The 22,242-nt window shown below is 46.2% G+C and overlaps 1 protein-coding gene across 2 annotated transcripts in view; it reads right to left on the bottom strand.

Annotated features, from left to right (window-relative positions):
- The window catches only part of UNC5C (unc-5 netrin receptor C), a 316,234-nt gene that overhangs the window by 14,597 nt on the left and 279,395 nt on the right, over positions 1-22,242 (bottom strand). The window contains exons 8-12 of one of the 2 annotated variants that reach the window (XM_054163105.1): positions 18,505-18,561; positions 15,863-16,054; positions 13,781-14,125; positions 10,407-10,494; positions 540-708 (exon numbers count right to left, since the gene is read on the bottom strand). In XM_054163105.1, the coding sequence (XP_054019080.1) occupies positions 540-708; positions 10,407-10,494; positions 13,781-14,125; positions 15,863-16,054; positions 18,505-18,561 (851 nt within the window). The remainder of the gene's footprint in view (positions 1-539; positions 709-10,406; positions 10,495-13,780; positions 14,126-15,862; positions 16,055-18,504; positions 18,562-22,242) is intronic. The other variant, XM_009902723.2, reaches the window with a different exon arrangement.

The raw sequence follows: 22,242 nt of genomic DNA, 5'->3' as shown, positions 1-22,242 counted from the left end.
AGAAGAAGCCTCTGCCAGGATGGCCCAGCCCTTGCTGAAAGCATCACTTTATGCTCCAGTTACAGTGAAGATCCTTTTGTCACTGTGCCCTGGGATATCTTCCTGCTGCACTACTAGCAAAGAACCTGTGAGACCCTGAGTGTATGGGTTGTCTCCACCAGCGCCACCAAAGGGAAAAAGACAGATAAGGCCCACACATGTTATTAATATATGGACAATATATGGGTCTGAAGCTAGAGATCATTTGCAGCATTGTTTTCACCTTCTTGAAAATGGACTATAGACCAGGAAAGCCAAAACTGGTCTGCAAAAGCCATCTTCTTATTTCTGGAGTCAAGTCAGAACTATTTTTCAGACATTGTTTCATATTTTGCCTTTTCTCTTTCTTCGGTCCCTGTGACTTCAGCACAATATCCTGCCACAACCAAAAGCTCAAGTGCCATAGTACTACAATGAAGGCTATTTAATGGAGAACAGCACAGAACCAGCAAGGAGCCTTGCATGGAGCCAACACACAGTCTAGAGCTCTGGAGCCTCACCTCCCACGGTCCCTGGGCAGATTGGTGCTTCAGCTGGATCTGCCAGTCCTCTGTGTTGGGCTCGGCGCAGTGGTGCATGGTTAGAATGACTGGCCGGGTCAGCAGAGCTCCTGGTGGCCCACAGCTCACCACTGGGGTCAGCAGGGTCTGGCTGTCTTCCACAGGTGGCCTGACAAGGGAACAGAAAGATGGATACGTTAAGTGAGATAAAAAAAGGCAAAAAGGTGCATCCAGGTGTGAGGAAGAAAGAGGCGGGAAAGGGGAAGGGAAGGTTTGGGAAGGGAAGGTTTGGGAAGGGAAGGTTTGGGAAGGCAGGAAGGAAGGAAGGCAGGAAGGAAGGAAGGCAGGAAGGAAGGAAGGCAGGAAGGCAGGCAGAAAGAGAGAAAGAGAGAAAGAGAGAAAGAGAGAAAGAGAGAAAGAGAGAAAGAGAGAAAGAGAGAAAGAGAGAAAGAGAGAAAGAGAGAAAGAGAGAAAGAGAGAAAGAGAGAAAGAGAGAAAGAGAGAAAGAGAGCCTCAAAAATTGTGCAAGAAAAGCATGAGTGGGTTTGGGTTTGGTTTGGTGGGGGTTTGGCCATGTATCATTTATGAAACTGCAGGTCTAGGTGACAGCAAATTATAGACCACCCACCCACATTGTCAAGGATCCTTGCAGACATTCACTGAGGCTTCATTTTACCCAGGGCAGAACTGTGGCCACTGCTGCAGTTGGCAGTTGTTCAGAGCATACAAAAATGAACAGTGGCTCTTGTATGCATGACAGTTATTTACTGTCTGGACAGAGACAATTGAAGAACAGAGGAAGAGAATGAACTAATGAGCAGATCCGAAGCCTTGTAAATGGGCAGTTTGGGTTCAGAGTCACCCACTGATACTCCATTTTACTTAAAAGGCATTCAGATCTATCCAAATGGCTACTGCAGATAGGCCTGTGGGGAGCAGATGTTTCCACTGGCAGGGAAGAAAGGGCAAAGGGGTGGTAAGGAATAGTGCAGAGGGCTAAACACACTTGCAAAGCCTGAGATTGCTAATGATTACCCACTTGCTGCCAGTCACTAGAAATGGGTGCTATGGGAAGCCACATAAATGTTGAGGGTACACAGGAGTTTGTAAATGATGTGTGTGTGTCTGTCTGCATGTTCATGTATAAACTCTCCCAGACCAACTGCTGAGGAGCTCAAAAACAGAGGAAGCATGAGTGACTTTAACTATCCTGACATCTGGTGTATGACAAAGACAGCTGAATGTGCCTCATCAACTGCCTTTCTAAATAATAGAGAGGACAAATTCATGATCCAGAAACCAGCAAGAGGGAGATGAAAAGTGGTCAGAGTGATCCCTGCTTAAAGTTCCAGATCTGCTCCAGGCTCTCCCATCCTCTGCTCTGGCTAAGGGTTCAATTCCTTGGTGCATTTACAAGTACTTGCATTTACATCAGTATTAGTCTTAGTGGAATTAATTTGGGACAACAATAAATACCAGTTATTTCTGAGAGTCCTTGCCTTTAGCAAAAGAAAGAGTGAAACAAATGAGCTCTAATCTCAGATGGCATTTTCAAGGAGGCCAAATCAGGACAGAAGTTGTTTTGATACCAAATTAATTGTACCTGTTTTGGCTAAACTCATGAGCTTCAACAAGAGCAAGTGCAGGGTTCTGCACCTGGGCTAGAACAATCCTCACTGGCAATACAGACTGGGGGAGGAGGTGATAGAAAGCAGCCCTGAGGAAAAGGACTTGGGGGTGATGATGGAGGAGAAGCTGTACAGGAGCAGGCAGTGTGAGCTTGTAGCACAGAAGGCAAATCACAGACTGGGCTGCATCAAAAGATGCATTGCCAGCAGATCCAGAGAGGTGATTCTGCCACTTTGCTCTGCTCTGCTGAGACCTCAACTGGAGTACTGTGTGCAAGTCTGGAGCCCTCAATATAGGAAGGACATGAACCTGATGGAGAGGTTGCAAAGGAGGGCCATGAAAATGATCAGGGGATTGGAGCACCTCTGCTATGAGGCCAGGCTGAGGGAGCTGGGGGTGTTCAGCCTGGAGAAGAGGAGGCTCCAGGGAGACCTAATAGCAGCCTGCCAGTACCTGAAGGGGACTCCAGGAAGGCTGGAGAGAGACTGTTTGCAAAGGCCTGCAGGGACAGGATGAGGGGCAATGGCTTCAAACTAGAGCAGAGCAGATTTAGATTGGGTGTTAAGAACACTTCTTTACCATGAGGGTGGTGGAACAGGTTGCCCAGGGAGGTGGTTGAGGCTCCTTCCCTGGAGATATTCAAGGTGAGGCTGGATGAGGCTCTGGGCAACCTGATCTAGCTGGGGCTGTCCCTGCTGACTGCAGGGCGGTCAGACTGGATGAACTTTGGAGGTCCCTCCTGGCCTGGACCATTCCATGATTCTATTACAATGATATGCAATTTTTCAACCTTAATTCTTCCTAAGAAGTGCTCCATTAATCTCACAGAAAATGAGAGACTAACTTTTGAGAAGTCCTTTTTGGAAAGCAGGGTGAAGGCCATTTTGAAAAGTATCCCTTGCTGCTGCAAATGTTGTGGGAGACTTTTATAACTTTGGGGGGGAGGGGAGGGAAGGTTTGGCATGGAAAAATTGAAACCTATTCCATCAGTAAATCCAGATGATGTGGAAAAATTAACTGATGAGTTTACTAAATGACTTAAAAAATGATTTCTGAAAAGCCATGGACTGGAAAGAAACAGCTGCAATATAGCTGTCTTTTGAAAAAGCTGTAAAGTGTAACAATCTGGACAGCTATCAGCCCTTATGCCAATTGTTTTAGCCTGAAAAATAGAACACAGAAGAAATGAAACACTGTCAGACAGAACATCCAGTCCAGGTTCTCTTGACTGCTGTATCACACAGTATCCAACCAAGGGTGGAAGAGACCTCAAAGATCATCGAGTCCAACCTGTCACCACAGACCTCATGACTAGACCATGGCACCAAGTGCCATGTCCAATCCCCTCTTGAACACCTCCAGGGATGGTGACTCCACCACCTCCCTGGGCAGCACATTCCAATGGCCAACAACTCACTCAGTGAAGAACTTTCTCCTCACCTCCAGCCTAAACTTCCCCTGGTGCAGCTTGGCATATAAACTGTTCCTTTGGTTTAAATACACTCCCACTTCCTGTCCACAACCCTATTTAAGAGAGAGCCAACTCTCTGCCTTGCCTTTTTTCTTCTGCCTTTGCTTGTTAACACCTTCTGTCTGCTGCTTTGTGCTGCTAACCACGTAGTCTGGCCTACCTCTGTGTGTATCGGGTCCTGCATCCAAGAGAACCCCCTGCCATCCAGAGAATCCATCTTACATCCAGAGAATCCTTTGCCAGCTGCCTCTGCTTTTGTATATATTTTCATTTATCCCTTTTCCTTATACCTCTGTAACCTTCCCTTTACTTAAATACCTTTTACTTTTTGTTGAAATTACTTTTTTACTTCCAAGTTGGTGCCAGGCTGTTCTTATGTTGTTTTACCTCTCTTCTTCTCTTGCCTAATTTGTTTTTCTCCCTATCAGGAAAAAGGGAGAGGGGAAAGGGAAGGCTTTTTCCTTTAAGTTTTTGTCTCCAAATGGCTACACTTGGTATTTATGATACAGGACACTCTGATGAGTGAAAAGCAGAGAAGTAGGTCAGTTGTGGGGGTGCTTGACTTCACAGTTTCCAAATTGCCATGGAGATGCACATCTGAGCCCAGCACCCCAAAGCTGTTGAACTCTGTCAGTCCTAGTCTCTCCACCATCTACCTGATGCAGCTAAAGCTTTGAAAACTGAGATATGAGTTGCAGAGTTCTTGAGTGGTGTGCAAAAGGGGGCAATGTCACTGAAAAGGTGACATTTCAGCTCTGTTGAAGTCCCTGCTAAACCTCTGGCTATTGTGAAGCCAGAAATTCTATTCACAATGGGGAAGACAATGTAAACAGAAACACAATCATTACATTTACAGGTAGAAATTAATGAGGAATTACTGCAACTAACAACGAGAGCCAGGTAATAATGCAAAAAGATCCAGAGACAGTAGAAAATATGGGTAGGAAATAAAACCTTATTGATTGTATAGCAGCTTCCACCCTCAGAGCAAAACAGGCTCCAAATGTACTTACTGGCAAAGGAAGCAATAAAAGTGTCTCAGGAGAGCTTACTGCAACACAGCAGGCTTCAACCTGTAATGTGACACAGTGGCAAAAAGCAAATCTGATTTCTTGGGCTGTATGGAACAAGGCATATCAGAGCACACTGAGGTGATATTCCCTTTCCTACCCAGCTCTAATGTGATTGCAGGTAGCAGGGCATTTAGAAACTGCAGCAAGACCTCAGAAATCAACACCTGAAACCTGGAGGAATGAGGCTAAACCACGCAGTGGCACATAGAGCAGGGTGCTACCCTATCACAGCTGAAGGGAAAAGGATCAAAAATCTCCTGAAAGATCTTTTTTCTTATGTCTCACTGTTTCAAATTTCCATTTTAAAACAAAGGGATTATGTCTTAGTATAGCTAATGAGAAGAGAAACAGATGCAGTAGACAAGATACATTATACAAGAGATATTAATCTTTATGCTTCAAGGCACAAGCCCAACACTAATTGATGGAATTAGTAAACAACGAATTCCCTTGAAGACAAGTTGTTGTGTAGTCATTCATTAGGAGCAATTTGCTGCCTTTTCCTGGAGCAGGTGATGCAGCAGCAGCAAAGTCAGATTCCTGGCCTGGACAAGGGCCTGTTGTGACTGAGCATTGAGATTTCCATGTCAGAGATCTGTGACAGTTTGAAGGGGGAACTTTAGCCTAGGCCCTAACTGCAAAGACTGAAAGTAAAATAAACAGTCACTGGATACAAAAGAAAAACAATGATAAGGGCTACATAATTCACTGGCTTGCTAGTGGGGATATGGAGTAGTTGTATAAACCATTCTGTCTCTCTTTTTTTGTTTCTAGCTGATATTAGCTGGTGGCTTCCGCTTGGCTTTGCTGACCTTGGCTGCATTCTTTGTTGTGGCTAAGTAACTAATGAGCTGCTCTGTTTTTCCCTCTCTTTCTCTCTCCCTTTTACAGTGGGGAGGTGGGGAAGAGGGTCTCTGTGTTGTTTATAAATTGTAAATATATGTAAAGGTGTGTATATATATATGTATAGAACATGTTCATTGCATTTCATGTTTCTACATTTTAGTTTGTTTGTAAATAGAGCTTCATTTGCTTCCAAAACCTTCTGAGCAGGTCTGGCAATTTATTTTGGGGTGATTCTCCAAATTCGTGTTGGGGGGTGATTCCTAACCCACCACAAGATTACAGGAGATCCTGCACAAACACAGGCACAGGGGGGCATACAGAGGAAGCAAGAGATCCCGAGAAGAGAAGAGAAGAGAAGAGAAGAGAAGAGAAGAGAAGAGAAGAGAAGAGAAGAGAAGAGAAGAGAAGAGAAGAGAACAGAACAGAACAGAACAGAACAGAACAGAACAGAACTAACCAGGATGGAAAAGACCTCTGAGATCATCGAGTCCAACCTATCACCCAACACCATCTGATCAACTAAACCATGGCACAAAGCACCCCATCCAGTCTCTTCCTAAACATCTCCAATGATGGTGACTCCACCACCTCCCTGGGCAGCCCATTCCAATGGCCAGTCTCTCCTTCTATGGAGAAGTTCTTCCTAACATCCAGCCTAAACCTCCCCTGGCTCAGCTTGAGACTGTGTCCTCTTGTTCTGTCACAGGTTGTGTGGAAGAAGCAGAAAGATCTATCAGTAGACATCTTTAAAACTGTGGGCCAGATGCTACTGTTATGCTGCTATCCAAAAACATAAAGAAACACAAATTCCTCAACCCCTCCAATCAACATGTGCTTCACTTCAGGCTGGCAGTGGTCTCGGGACAACTTTTTAGGTGAGTCTGGGCATTCAGCTGCATGACTCTGAAGTTGCTTCATTACAGGCTAATGAAGTGTTCTTGTTAGACAGAGATCTGACTTTAGCACTGCTGTTAAAAGGCACTCACAGTAACTGAAAGCTCTGAAGCTATTTTTAGGTGTTGTTCCACCCCACAGTGCTTATCAAGAACAGTCAACTTTCATTTAAAAGCAAACAAACTTCTGTTCACTCTAACTGGTCCTTCACAATCAAATTTGTGTTTTTAATGGGATTACTTACTCAAAACCATCTCCCTGTAACAAGCCAGACCATGTTCATTAAGGTAACTGTCAGACAGCAGATGTGAGCACAACTAGAGAAATCTCTGCTCCTGAGTGGGCCTGCATTGCACTCTCTGCTACCATGCATAGCTGTTACAGGCAAGGACAGCAGCTCAGAATGCACAGGACAGAGCAGGAAGAGAGAAATGGCTAATTCATCACACACACACAATTGTCAGGGTTAGAAGTGACCCCAAGGCTGGAAAAGACCTCAAAGATCATCAAGTCCAACCTATCACCCAAGACCTGGGAGAAGAGACCAACTCCCTCCTGGCTACAACCTCCCTTCAGGGAGTTGTAGACAGCAAGAAGGTCTCCTCTGAGCCTCCTCTTCTCCAGGCTAAGCAACCCCAGCTCCCTCAGCCAGGCAACCAGCACCAGAGCAAGAGGACACAGTCTCAAACTGTGCCAGGGGTTTAGGCTTGAGGTGAGGAGAAAATTCTTCCCAGAGAGAGTTGTTAGCCATTGGAATGTGCTGCCCAGGGAGGTGGTGGAGTCCCCATCCCTGGAGGTGTTCAAGAGGGGACTGGATGTGGCACTTGGTGCCATGGTTTAGTGGTCATGAGGTGTTGGGTGACAGGTTGGACTTGATGATCTTTGAGGTCTTTTCCAACCTTACTGATTCTATGTAATCTAAATTCTGTCCTGTGGGGGTTTTGCCCTGAAAACCTTAAACAGTGACAATCAATTAAACAGCTGGGGGCTGTGCATCAACTGCCACCACTGCTACCTCGCACAGCCACGGCAGACCTCTCTCTCTGCTCTCCATTCCTAGGGAAAGAAAGACTTCTCAATGCCTTTAGTGCAAGTGAGCCTTCACACCTGTGCATGCACTACAGCAGGTGAACTTCAGCATGCTTGCTCAGTTTGGCAGAGCACAGCTCCAAGCGTGCTTCTCCCACCACCGGCCAACTGACCCCTCTGTCCAATACGTGACCTGCTGAGTAACAGCTGTCACAAAACATGCAGAGGAGGCTTTATGACCCCTGAAGAAAACAAATCAGAGTAGCATTGTCCACAGCTGCATCAATAAGAAGGCAGGAATTCCCTCCAGAACTGGCTGAAAAGAAAATAATTGCACCTACAGCTCCTCCTAGGAACAAAATGGATTTGGTTTCTGTTGTGGTTTTTTGTTTGGTTGGTTTGGTTTGGTTTTGTTTTTTAAGAATTAGATGTTTTAAAAAGGGAGATTTGGAGCTGAAGAACAGAGGATGTCCTCTGATTTTATTTCCACCCCCCTCTTTTTTCCTTCTTTTTCCCCCCTTCTTTTTCCTTCTTTTTTTTTTTTTTTTCAATGCTGCTTGTAAATGTCTTTAAATCACAGCTAAAAGTGAAAGGAAACCAATCAATAGCATCTATGAACAGGGCTACTTTTCTATAGCTGAAATTAGTACTTTTCAAAGAGCAGGCTATGAATAATGTATGCAAAATGGGTAGGGTGGCTCCTCACTTTTTCTATAAGCAGATTATTTTAGCATGGGTCAAAGACTGCCACACTAAAGAATAGTGCTCAATATCACACAGTGTACAAACAGCTGTGGCTCAGCACATAGTAAAAGCCATTAAGGGGCTGAGACAACACCTGTCTATAACTGAGGAGGGGAAAGAGGCAAAGGACTGTGTAATGATTGCTTAGAATCACATTTGTCATTCAGCCTTCGAGCACGTGAATCCCTTTTGCAGGCTAAGATTCATAGAATGGTTTATGTGGGAAGGGACCTTAAAGATCATCCAGTTCCACCCCCCCTGACAGGGGCAGTGACACCTTGCTCTAAAGCAGCTTGCTCAAGGCCTCATCCAGCTTGGCCTTGAACACCTCCAGGGAGGGGTGTGATGGGTTAATGCCTATCCTGAAAACAGGGGGGAGGGCTTGCGGGTGCTTTGCCCTCCCTGCACAGCGTTTTCTCCCTGGGAAACTGAGTCTGTTCCACTCCTCCTCCCTGCCCAGCTAGGGTATAAAAGGGAGGACACTGCAGCCATTAGCTCTCTTTTTGGCTCCTGCGTTTCCTGGATGAGAGCTACTGCAGCTGCCTTCCCGCTCCTCTGCCATGTGGTCGGGCCTGATCCTTCTCCCTGCTGCCTCCGCGCCTCTTGAGAGACACTGGTTTTGTACTCTTGCTTTTTTTCCCTCCCATCCATCCTTGTTCCTTGCCCTTGTGAACCTTACCTGTTATTGTTTTATATCTATATCTATATCTATATCTATATATTTTAAAGAAAACTCTTTACCTCTCTAATTCCAAGCCGACTTCAAATTATTTCTTGGTGGATTTGCTCCCTCCCTTTGTTGTTTTTGTTCCCTCTCTGTTGGGAGGGAGGAGGGGGGAGCGGGGAAGGGATTCTCAGTCTTGTCCCCATCTGAGCTCTTAAGAATAGAATAGAATAGAATAGAATAGAATAGAATAGAATAGAATAGAATAGAATAGAATAGAATAGAATAGAATAGACCAGGTTGGAAGAGACCTTCAAGATCATCGTGTCCAACCTATCATCCAACACCACCCAACCAACTAAACCATGCAACCAAGCACCCTATCAAGTCTCCTCAAGTCCCAGTTAAGGCTCAAACCACTACAAGGGGGCATCCACTGACCTTCCTGGGCAACCTGTTTCAGTGTCTCACCACTCTCACTGTAAAGAATGTCCTCCATTAGATATTAATCTAGTCTAACTCAACCCGCCTCAAGTGCAAAGCTGTTCCTTCTCGTCCCACCACCACAAGTCCCTGCAAAAAGTCCCTTTGCAGCCCTCCCCCAGGACCCCTCAGATACTGGTAGGCCACTATAAGAGCCTTCCCCTCTCCAGGCTGAACAGCTCCAACTTTCTCAACATGTCCCCACAGGGGAGGTGCTCCAGCCCTCTGATCATCTTCCCTCCTCTGGACCCATTCCAGCAGTTTGATGTCCCTCTTACGCTGGGGGCACCAGAACTGAACACAGTAGATCTCACCTTTGTCTTCATTTGGTTTCCCTAAACTGCATTAAACAATATTTTGGCCTTTCTGGACATCCTTTTTTATGGCAGGGTTGCCAGAATATTCAGTAGACATTAGGAATATGAATTGGTCATCTCAACATTGGCCACTCTGGGTGGCCCTCGATGTGAAGTGCCTGGAGCTAAGCAGGACAATTATTTGCTTATTTCCACCCCAGACAAAGGAGTGATGGAGGACACCCAAAGATTTAGGTCCATCCTCTTCACTGCATGAACTAGCCAAGCAGGTGAAGGGTAAACTAAAATGTCATCTTCTTTCTAAAAGCAGAGGAGATTCTCCAAGCCAAGGGTTCAGGTATCTGTTCCTCTGATGAGCTGATTTTTCACCTTGCTCCTCTGCTCCTTTGTCCTTTGCAGCACAGGTCTTTATAAAGAGGCTACCTCACACCTTCCCTGCTGCACCAAACTCACTCTGGCACAATTTCCTTGCTTCTGGCTGTGATTCAGTAACCTCCCCAGCCTGAGGGCTTGTTGCAGAGTCCAGATCTTGGTTAGTAAAGCAAAAACCTGGGCTAGTTTTGTGGCCAAATTTATCCTTGGCTTTGCGTGTGTTTACCTTCAAGTCAGCAAATAGATTCAATGCAGTAGGCTTTGCATAAGCACATTACCACAAGTCTTCAGTTGCCACACTTTCCCTCTCTGTTACTGAACAGGCAAATGAAGGCAGAGTTTTACCTCATGTTCTCCTTCCTGTGAACTGTCACATACATCTCATAGACTCTGCCCTGTGGAACAGCCCCGGCTGGGATCAGCAAGCTTACTCCTGCAGAAGAGAAGAGACACAAAAGGTAAGATGGAGACAACAAAAAAGACAAGTGGGCCAATGAAGAGGAGTGACAAGAGAGGCAGAAGACGAGGCCTGTGATGCCAGATTTTCACCCAGCCTCTCCACCAGACTCTACGTGACCTCAGCAACTCCGGAGATAAAACATTTGCTGTAAGCCCTGTGTCTGGCAGTCAGCTGGCCTCTTCTTATTCCTCTGGTGTGTCAGCACTGAAATACAGGAGTGAAGAAGAGAATCTCACTCCCTTTTATTTAAAGAGCAGACAGATGGTTATGCTGCTGCTTACCTTGTAAAATGATGGAAGACCAAACAACTCTGACTAAAACTTCCAACAGTTGTAATGGGACATCACAGAATCACAGAATGTTAGGGGTTGGACCTCTAGAGATCATTGGGTCCAACCCACCTGCCAAAGCAGGATCACCTAAAGCAGGTCACACAGGAACACATCCAGGCTGGCTTTCAAAGTCTCCAGAGAAGGAGACTCCATGACCTCTCTGGGCAGCCTGTTCCAGTGCTCCAGCACCCACCCAGTAAAGAGGTTTCTCCTCATGCTGATGTGGAACTTCCTGTGTTCTAGATTATATCCATTATTCCTTGGCCTGTTACCAGGCGCCACTGAAAACACCCTGTCCCCTTCCACTTGACACCCACCCTTCAGATATTTAGATACATTGATCAATCCCCTCTCAGTCTTCTCTTCTCCAGACTGAACAGTCCCAGTTCCCTCAGTCTTTCTTCATAGGAGAGATGTTCAAGTCCCTTCATCATCCTTGTGGCTCTTCACCGGACTCTCTCCAGCAGGTCTCTGTCTTTCTTAAACTGGGGAGCCCAAAACTGGACACAGTATTGCAGGTGTGGTGTCAGCAGGGCAGAGTAGATGGGGAGAAGAACCTGCTGGACACACTTTTTGATGTAGCCCAGGATCGCATTGGCTACTAAGGATCACACTCCTCCTCGGTGGTTCTTGAACCATCTGCAGCAGAAACTTGTCATCAGTGCACTGCAGGAACCTTTTAGGCTGGCTGTGTGATCCTTCCAATTAAGAAGTCAGCCATCAGCATCAAGGCTCTTGATCTTGAGGCTACTTCCAGTTGCTTGTAGAAGGCCTCATCAACAACTACTGCTTGGTTAGGTGGTTAACGCTCACAACAGTATCTCCCATGTTTGCATGTCCCCTTACTCTTACTCATAAGATTTCAACATACACTACCCATAAGCAATTAATTAAACCCTCAATTTAAAACAGGATAGGAAGGCAGTGGAGCACTGTGCTAGGAAGCAACAAGAAGTAGTTGTTTCCTGAAAGATGGCTTCTGCAACTTGCATCCTGTCTTTTAATGCACTCAGCTTCTAATTACACTACCAGGGAGTCAAAATTTGGCTTCTTGTTATTTTGAGTGCACCTAGTGCTCTAAAGTGGCTCAAAACCTGGGTATCCAGCCTTGAAAAAAACCTGTGGGCAAATATGCTCAGTGCCCTTTTCAGTGGTGATTAGCTGCACAATTGATTACAAAGCACTGTTTTTACATGGCTGTCACTTCAGAAATGTCCTGTCATAACATGACAAACATGACACAGGAACCAGCTAGTCTGCTCTGCTGGGCACATCTCTGGCAAGCCAGCTGTCTTTGCAGGTGTGGAATCAGTGGCAAGGATTTGAATACAGTTCTTAATACACAGTTGAAAACAAAATCTGCAGGCAGATTAAATAACCTGCATATGTGTATGGACAAGAGAGGCTTCTCAGAAGCCTTGCACAGCTCTGTCTCTTTTTCTTAGTATAGAATCACAGAATCAAGCAGGTTGGAAAAGACCTCAGAGATCACCAAGTCCAACCTATTACCTAATAACTAACACCTCCTGACAACTAAACCATGGCTCCAAGTGCCACATCCAATCCCCTCTTGAACACCTCCAGGAATGGTGACTCCACCACCTCCCTGGGCAGCACATTCCAATGGCCAATTTCTCTTGCTGGGAAGAACTTTTTCCTCACCTCCAGTCTAAACTCCCCCTGGCAAAGCTTGAGACTGTGTCCTCTTGTTCTGGTGCTGGTTGCCTGGGAGAAGAGACCAACCTCCACCTGGCTACAACCTCCCTTCAGGGAGTTGTAGAGAGCAAGAAGGTCTCCCCTGAGTCTCCTCTTCTCCAGGCTAAGCAACCCCAGCTCCTTCCTCACAGGGCTTGTAATGTGTATGTGGTTTGGTTACTCTGGAGACCTCACATGCACAGGGAGTCAATCCCATACCTTGAGTATTATGTCCAGTTTTGGGCACCTCAATACAAGAGAAATGTGGAGGTGTTGGAGTGAGTGCAGAGGAGGGCAAGGAAGCTGTGAAGGGCCTGGAGAATAAATCTGAGCGACTGAAGGAGCTGGGGATGGCTAGTTTGGAAAAGAAGCGGCTTAGAGAAGACCTCATTCCTATCCTCAACTACCTGAAAGGACCTTGTGGAGAGGCAGGTGTTGGTCTCTTCTCACAGGTAATTAGTGATAAAACAAGAGGGAATGGCCTCAAGCTGTGACTGGGGAGGTTTAGACTGGACAGTAGGAAAAAATCTTCCCATCCAGAGTGGTCAGGCATTGGAATGTGCTGCCCAGGGTGGTGGTGGAGTCCCCAAGCCTGGATGTGTTTCAAGGTGGTTTGGATGTGGTGCCTAGGGATAGGGTTTAGAAGTGACCCTTGTAGAGCAGAGTTCTGGGTTGCAGTTGGTGATCCTGAGGGTCTTTTCCAACCTGAATGTTTCTGTGTGGTTATGTGTGTGACATGCATACATCTGGAAGCAGTAGGGAGGCATACATACATGGCAGGAGTAGACTGATGTATTTTACAAAACTTCTTTGAATAATTTTGAAGGGATTGCTCCACTACAGAACCGCTTTTTTCTCCCCCTTTGCAAATTCATATCTGCATTAAATGTGACTAACAGACTTGGCTGACAATGTCTACAACCACAGTATAAGAAATCAGCGTGCAAGTACCTACCTTCAGCTGCTGTTTAGAGAAATGTAAAATCTAGAACTGTAGAGCATGAATTCTCAACATTGCTCTTTTGATGCAGCCCAGGATGTGATTGGCCTTCTTAGAGTATCTTGGTAGATCAGAACTGGGGGGAAAAGTGTGGGGGAATCCTGTTGGCCAGTTCTGAACAAAAACCAGGTCTGTGTCTCAGCAGTGTCCCTGCTTTTCCCTGCATAAAAGCAAGCTAACTCCACTTAAAACCACAAACCTGAGTTTTTACATCAACATGGCTAGCACTTACCTGAATTGGGAATTACTAGGTGACCCCCTAAGGAGTTGAAGGTTCCAAAAGCAGTGCAGGATGGGTCTGTTTGCCGAGCAAGGCTCTGGTTCTTCATGTTCAGGGTCTCATTGTCCAGCAGAGACTGTGTAATCTGTGGGGACAGCTTGGAGGAGAAGTCAGAGAGGTCATCCTGAGGGGTCACTGCACCAGAAGTGTTATAAACCTTAATCTTCAGGTTGGGCAGTGGGTCCAGGATTGGAGAATTGGTCATTGGGATTTTATCAGAGACGTCGTGCAAGGCATAAACAGGACCCCTGTACATGGCTGCAGCAGAAGTGAGGTCCGGTGGCACTGCCAGGAGGTCTGCATTGGAGATGAGAAGGGAGAACCACATTACCTCTAGGTTCTGACAACTTGATCCTGGGTAGCAATTTGGGTTTGCATTCTGCATTTAATACCAGAGGTGAAGTTACACCAAGTCCTTGCAGACAGACCTTTGTTTCTTTTTCTGTGTAACTCTCCAGCAAACTCCCAAGGTTTGTATTGTCCCAGCTGCTGCAGAATCTAACTGCCATACCAAATGACAGCACATTTCTGCTCTAGAGACTTTTCACTGCGAGGATTTTCCAGGCTGAGCTCAGATTTCAAGTCTGACATGCCTAGTTTCAGGGCAGGATTCTTTCCTTACCCGGTAGATCTAACCTTATCAACACCTCCTTCCTAAATGCTAATGATAAGCTTCAACCAGTTTGTCTAATTGGCCTAAAGACAGCATTCCTTAAATAAGAAACAGAAGGAACCCATTAAGTCATGATGCCCACAACTCCCCACAGTGGAGGATTAGTAGCTGCAGAAGTTGCAGAAGTACCTCCAGTGAAGAAAATTACACTTGTGCTGAACTTCCACAGGACAACTCTTTTGTCAGCTTGACTCTTGCTTTCACCTATTCCTCTGGCACATATATTGGTAAGGAAGAGAAATCCTTCAGACTAAACATGGGGCTTGAAAAGAGCCAGCACCACCTTCAGAGTGTCTTTTTCCAGCTAGTAAAGCGTGGAAATAATCAAGCACCAGTGTTACAAATGCTTATTGTTAAATGATGTTCTACTACAGCTTCTTCTACATTATCTATTGAAAGTACAGTGCCTCTTAAACTACTATTTATGCCCATGGAGATGGAGCACAGTAAAAAAGGCTACCAGTGAAACAAAGGGGAGGATTATGTGATAGAGTTACTGCACTGTAATATCACTCTTGTGATGAATCTTATCTCCATCATTTCTGCCAGAGCTTTGCCTTTGATTTAAACTTGAGCTGGGCCTGTGTTTCCATAAATGCCTCTGCTTTCCACTCTCACATTAATATTCTCTCATCAGGAGTTAAACTCCTCTGCTTTGTGCTCTTGAACAGATCTGGATAATGCCAGTGTGGAGTTTTGAGCACCTGACAGTCAGCAATGAACAAGTATGGTCTTCCTCTCTTTTACTGTGTCAACAAGCATCCAGTATCATTCCTGCAGCCCATGAAGCCATGGTGTTGTGGTTTAAGCATTCCTGGAGTCCAAAAGCCCAAATGGAACAGATTTAGATTGCCTCCCCTCTCCCCTTTGCCCCAGTAGGGGAAACCAAATTAGGCAGGAGCAAAGGGAGGTAAAATCAGGAAAGAAATAGTCTTGAATTGATTTGGAAGTAAAAAGGTAAGTTTAACAAAACACAAAAGCCATTTGAGGAAAAGGAAAGTTACAGGATAAATAAAAATAGACACAAAACCAGTCCCAGCTGGCAAAAGATTCTCAGTGCAAATGTGGCTTCTCTTCAGATGCAACTTAGGAGTTGGGATGCAGCCTGGAGCAGCCCCACCACATGGTTATAGCAACAGCAAGGAGGAGCAGCCTCTTGGGCAGGCGAGGAGCAGGAGCCAGAGACAGGAAATAGGCTCCCCTGAAAAAGGTTTGGTGGACAGGAAGGGAGAGTGGAATAGACTTTGACCTTGGGGATCCCTTCCCCTGGGAGGGGGAACGACGGCTCTCTGCCCAGCTGGGTCAAGTTCTTTCATGTCGCCTGACACACGTGGCCTCCAGGCAGTGAAATGTCCACTAACCTTGCCTTGCTGCCTTGATGTTCACAGGCTGAAAGCCCCCGTTGAGCGCCGAGGAGTCGATAATATCCGACTCAAAGTCGCGGTGGTTCTTGCGGTAGACAAAGAGGGCCACGGCCACGGAAATAGCCAGGCACACGATCACGGCGATGACGATCCCCACGTAGAGAGCAACGTCATCCGAGTCAGGGGCAGCTGGGAGGAGAGAGCAGCCAGGAGCTTTGAAGAAATATCCTCCACACAGGGACTTTCAAGCAAACAAAGTCGTCTTATTCTCGTTTCCTGCAGATATTTACTACTTGCTTTATAGGTTAATCTAAAATCCATTTCCAAAGCTGTATAACAGGTCTGTGCCCTTTTGATGGAAGATGAGCTTTGATTTCTCTCTAAGCTGGGTTCTCTCTCTAAGTTGTGTTCTCTTTCCCTATCTCCTTGTTCATCTGTCTAGTACCCAGAATGCACAATTAACCAGGCTGGAAAAGAGCTTCGAGATCATCAAGTCCAACCTATCACCCAGCACCATCTAATCAACTAAACCATGGCACCAAGTGCCTCATCCAGTCTCTTCCTACACACCTCCAGGGATGGTGACTCCACCACCTCCCTGGGCAGCACATTCCAATGGCCAATCTCTCTTGCTGGGAAGAATTTCTTCCTAATATTCAGGCTGCAAACTACTAAGCATAACACTTTAGAAACGTAATCTCATGAAGCCAACTCATGGTGTGAAATAAAACACTATGTCTGGGTGACATAGTGTCTTACTACTGGTATTTAATGGTTCACCTGAAAAAAAAAAAAGAAAACATGCAGGGGGCTTTTAAACTTCACAACCCTTCTTTATTTTTTAAACTTTAGAAAAAGTAGAAAAATCCCCCAAGCTCCATTTCCTATGGGATATCTGGAATATCACAGGATCACACAGCATCACAGGATGTTAGGGGTTGGAAGGGATCTCTGGAGATCATCGAGTCCAAACCCCCTGCCAGAGCAGCACAGGTCACAAAGGAACACATCCAGATGGATCTGGAAAGTCTCCAGAGAAGGAAACTCCACAATCTCTCTGGGCAGCCTGTTCCAGTGCCCTGAGACCCTTCTAGTAAAGAAGTTCTTCCTTATGTTGAGGTGGAACATCCTGTGCTGTAGTTTATATCCATTGCCCTTTGTCCTATCCCAGGGCACAAGTGAGCAGAGGCTATCCCTTCCTTCCTCACATCCAGCCCTGATTCCTTAAATGCCCTCTCAGCCTTCTCCTCTCCAGACTAAACAGCCCCAGGTCTCTCAGCCTTTCCTCATAAGGCAGTGCTCCAGTCCCTTCATCATCCTCATAGGAGGTGTCTATTGAGTTTTCTTTCTTTGAAGAAAGCAACATCATCTGGCAAAGCAGAGAATCCAACACTGAATTCTCATCATTGGCATTTACACCTAGGTATCTGGGTAAAAGTTAAAGCAAGCCCATGAAATAATGTGTTAATTCACCAAAAGGGACCCAGATTCATTAGAGCTGTCTTGTGAGAAAATGGCTCTGATATTTCCACTAGCTGCTTATGCCGTATCTCCAGCACTAATTCCAGGCTAATCTCCATCATCTTTATCCTCTAGACTCCTTTTTTTTCCCCAAAAAGGTCTGAATATATGATCACAATTCAGTGGATTTCTATACAATGAAAAACCCTAGTTCTAGAAATAGCACAATGAAAAAAAAAGGAAGTGCAAAAGCCCATCAGGCCTTTTTAGTGCCCCATTCTGCTTACTCTGACACATGTCAAATCATTTGATTTTTTTTTTTTTTGCTTGTTGCCTTTTAGCCCTTTAAAGGGCTAAAAGATGCTCTGCAGCTGCAGAGGTGAGAGCTGCCAGATGTTTAAATGGACTGATCAATCTCCAGAAGCTCCTGGATATGAGATCTTCGATGTACCGCCCCCAAAACATCACATTCCATCCCCCCACCAAGTAGTTCAGGAAGCCAACCCCTGAGTGCCAGCTCAAAGCAAAGTTATCCCAACACCACATTTTCTTTTGTTCATTACAGGAATTTTAGAATCACAGAACTGTCAGGGTTGGAAGGGACCTCAAGGATCAGCCAGTTTCAACCCCCCTGCCATGGCCAGGGAAACCTCACACTACAGCCGGTTGCTCACAGCCACATCCAGCCTGGCTGCCAAAAACCTCCAGGGATGAAGCTGCCACCACCTCCCTGGGCAACCTGTGCCAGGCTCTCACCACCCTCATGGGGAAGAATTTCTTCCTAACATCCAATCTCAGTCTACCCATTTCTAGATTTGCTCCATCCCCCCCAGTCCTATCACTCCCTGACACCCTCAAAAGTCCCTCCCCAGCTTCCTTGCAGGCCCCCTCCAGATACTGGAAGGCCACAATAAGATCTCCTCCTTAATGAGAAGAGGGTTCATTCTCCAGTTTCTTTCTCTGAGGCAGCACCTTCTTCCATCCCATTTTTCCCATGCATAAGGACTGTTATCCTTCACTGACAGCAGAACACTGTGACTGCTGTCAAGCAAGGAGCATGCCACTTACTCTGCCCACAGGTCCCTCTTTGCCCAGTCACACAGAGCTAGTGTAAAGCTTGACCCAAGGAACAGCATCAAATTAGCATCCAGGAACATGAAATCAAACATTACACTTACAAGAAAATCCATATTCATTCTGGGTTCTCTGTTCAGTTGAAATGGGATAAATGAAACCTTCAAAAGAAAGAAATTCAACACACAAAAAAATGGGAACAAAATCAAATTAATGTGGAGAATATAAAAGAAAAAATAAAACACAACAAAAAGTCATGGAAAAGAGTTTAATTTAAAAAAAAAAATGAAAGAAAGAAAAGAAATTGATGGCCCTTTCAAATTCTGATGCAGCACAGAAATATGTGGTGGGTTTTTTGCATCCCCTTTCTCCTCCAGAGCTTTACCAAAGAATTAATAAGCAGGCAGCCTGAATTGCTAAGCCAAAATCGGTCTCGAGTCACTAACTTTGGAGTGCTTAAAGTCTTTCCTTTTATTGAGCATAAACTCTAATGGATCTAATTTATTTCAGACATCAAGGGTCATTAGCATATGGAAAGCCTTTTTGCACTATCCCTGCCATATGCTTTGATTCCCAGGACACATTCGGGGAGGCTCTAAACAGGGTGGGTTTTTTGTTTTTCATTTAATTATCCTAGCTTGCTGTTGGTCTAATAGAGCTAAAGGAGCCCTGTGGTCACTGGGTGAAGGTTAAACATCCATTTGCTGAGCAGAGGCCATGCACAAAGCCCTCTCCCTCTGTATTTCCCTGGAATTATTTTATCCTGCCTTTAACACACGCTCGATAGGAATTCCTCAGGGAGCAAAAGAATTTGTCAGCAAATGGGAAACTGAGTGGCTTCTCTTTTGGAACTGTCACAAAATCAGCAAGGGCCCTGGGGTCCCAACAGCATTTATTTGAACTCTTTGCAAGCACTGCCTATCAACAGAGTGAGAACAGAGTTTGCAGATGCATTGCAGAACAAGTACTGAAGAGAGATTGTTTCCTTTGTCTTCCTGCAGCTCCTGTGGGGTGGCAATGTTGGAGCTGCTTAGTTTGCACACCAGTCCTATGGACACCTTGTGGTCCCTTCCAACCCTGACTGATACTATGATACTATGACACGCCAAGCATGTCGCAGCTGCTTTCCACCCATACAGGAAACAAGTGAAACAGAATCATAGAATCATAGAATTGTTAAGGTTGGAAGGAAACTCAAGGATCATCCAGTTCCAACCCTCCTCCCGTGGGCAGGGACACCTCACACTACATCAGGCTGCTCATACCCCCATCCAGCCTGGCTGCAAACACCTCCAGGGATGAGGCTTCCACCACCTCCCTGGTCAACTTGTTCCAGTGTCTCACCACCTCATGGGGAAGAACTTCTTCGTAACATCCAAGCTGAATCTACCCATTTCTAGTTTTGCTCCATCCCCCCCAGTCCTATCACTCCCTGACACCCTAAAAAGTCCCTCCCCAGCTTTCTTGTAGCCCTCTTCAGATACTGGAAGGCCACAATTAGGTCTCCTCAGAGCCTTCTCTTCTCCAGACTGAAAAACCCCAACTCCCTCAGTCTGTCTTCATAGCAGAGCAGCTCCAGCCCTCTGATCCTCCTTGAGACCCTTCTCTGGACACCTTCCAGCACCTCCAGATCCTTCCTGTACTAGGGGCTCCAGAGCTGGACACAGTGCTCCAGGTGGGGTCTCAGCAGAGTGGAGTAGAGGGGGAGAGTCACCTCCCTCACCCTGCTGGCTATACTCCAAATCCCATCCTGCTGGAAAGGTAAATGACAAATCTAAATGACACTGGGGAGCTGCTGTCAGGGATGGGATTAGACTCACTGTAAGACAGCAGGTAGCTCTCCTTCATCACCTTCCCTTCAGTGCTTTTGAAGGGAGTTTCACTCCCTCTCCTTGGATCACACTGTGAGGAGCTTGCACAGCCAGGCACTCCCTGCAGGTGAACCCAAAGTGGAAAATGCATTCCTGGTGTGTGCCTAATGCACAGGACAACATTACAGGCAGACACAGTAATAATTGCCAGCTCCCAGAGTTGGGGTGCTTGGCATCTGTTCTGCTTTACACAGCTCTTTGAGCTTGGCTGCACTGCTTGCTAATGAAGATATAGTCTGTCCCAATTGCATCTATACACACAGCTTCCTGCAAAGTGATCAGACATCAACTACCACATAAATTCTGCCTTCACTGAAATACCAGAGCTACTGAGGCTGGGTGGTGAGGTTGGGCTACTGGTTAGGCCCCACCATGTGTACTGTGTTCAGTTCTGGGCTCTTCAGATTAAGAAGGACATTGAGACACTTGAACGTGTCCAGAGAAGGGCAGCAAGGATGGGGAGGGGTCTGGAGCACAGCCCTGTGAGGAGAGGCTGAGGGAGCTGGGGTTGCTTAGCCTGGGGAAGAGGAGGCTCAGGGGAGACCTTGCTCTCTACAACTCCCTGAAAGGAGGTTGTTGCCAGGAGGGGGTTGGTCTCTTCTCCCAGGCAACCAGCACCAGAAGAAGAGGACATAGTCTCAAGCTGTGCCAGGGGAAGTTTAGGCTGGAGGTGAGAAGAAAGTTCTTCCTAGAAAGAATAATTGGCCGTTGGAATGTGCTGCCCAGGGAGGTGGAGGAATCCCTGTCCCTGGAGGTGTTCAAGAGGGGATTGGATGTGGCACTTGGAGCCATGGTTTAGTTGTCAGGGGGTGTGACTATTCGGTAATAGGTTGGACTTGATGATCTCTGAGGTCTTTTCCAACCTGGTTGATTCTGTGATTCTGTTTTGGTAGCAGGGGAGCTACTGGGGTGGCTTTTGTGAGAAGCTTCACCTGTGTCTCAATAGAGCCAAGGCCAGCTGGCTCCAAGATAGACCTGCTGCTGGCCAAGGCCAAGGCAGTTGATGATGTTGGTAACACCTTTGAGTGTAAAAAGTCATTGTGCAAAAGCCATTACAGCCAGAGTGAGCAGTAAGAATACGTGAGAGAAACATCTGCAGACATTAAAGTCATTTAAGGAGGGGGCAGGCTGTCTGGGCACTGGAGCTGTACCACTGCAGCCCATGGAGAGGTCCACAGTGGAGCAGATATTCACCTACAGCCTCTGGAGAAGCTGAGTCTGTGATCCCATGAGAAGCCTGTGCTAACTAGGTGTCATGGATTGAATTGAACCTACTGCTGTCATCCAGACCGTGCTGCACTCATGCCAGCTTCAAAACTAAAAGTGCTGGCTGGAGCAAAGTACTGTGGTGCTTGAAGTTCAGATTGCAACTTGGGAGGCTTCCAGTTCTGCTTGCTGCATGTGGGTGCTGGGTTCTTGGGTGCTGGCTTTTTTTTCTGTAGGGGTGGTGGTGACACAAGAGGGTGTGGGATAGCCTCACTGGTTTTGGTTTTCTGGTTTGTGCTGTCTTTTATCCTCCCCCCACCCCATATTTCACTCCACCACTTCTGCAAGTAGGCTAAGCCAAGGCAATCATGCATTGTGTTATTAGATTAATCAGATTATTAGCTAAGGTGATTGTGTATTGTGATTAAGGTATCTTATATTAAACTCCCAACTCTTTACCTCAACCCTGAGTTGTGTTCCCCCTCACTTTCCTGTTGGGGGAGCAGGCAGCTTAGCCCTTGTGCTAAACAATTACACCAGGCTCCTGGCAGAACCTGTGGACTAGTGGAGAAGAGGAGCCCACACTGGAGCAGGTTTGCTGGCAGACTTTGTGACCCTGGGGGGAGGGCTCACACTGGAGCAGTCTGTTTCTGAAGGTCTGCACCCCACAGGTGGGACCCATGCTGGGGCAGTCTGTGAAGAAATGGAGCCTGTGGGAAAGACTCACACTGGAGAAGTAGATGGAGAATGGTCTCTGTGGGAGGG

Source organism: Dryobates pubescens, chromosome 1 (assembly GCF_014839835.1).
Source record: "Dryobates pubescens isolate bDryPub1 chromosome 1, bDryPub1.pri, whole genome shotgun sequence".
Lineage (NCBI taxonomy): Eukaryota > Metazoa > Chordata > Aves > Piciformes > Picidae > Dryobates > Dryobates pubescens.
The sequence above is the reverse complement of the archived record's forward strand: the minus strand, read 5'-3'. Positions and strand labels throughout refer to the sequence as shown.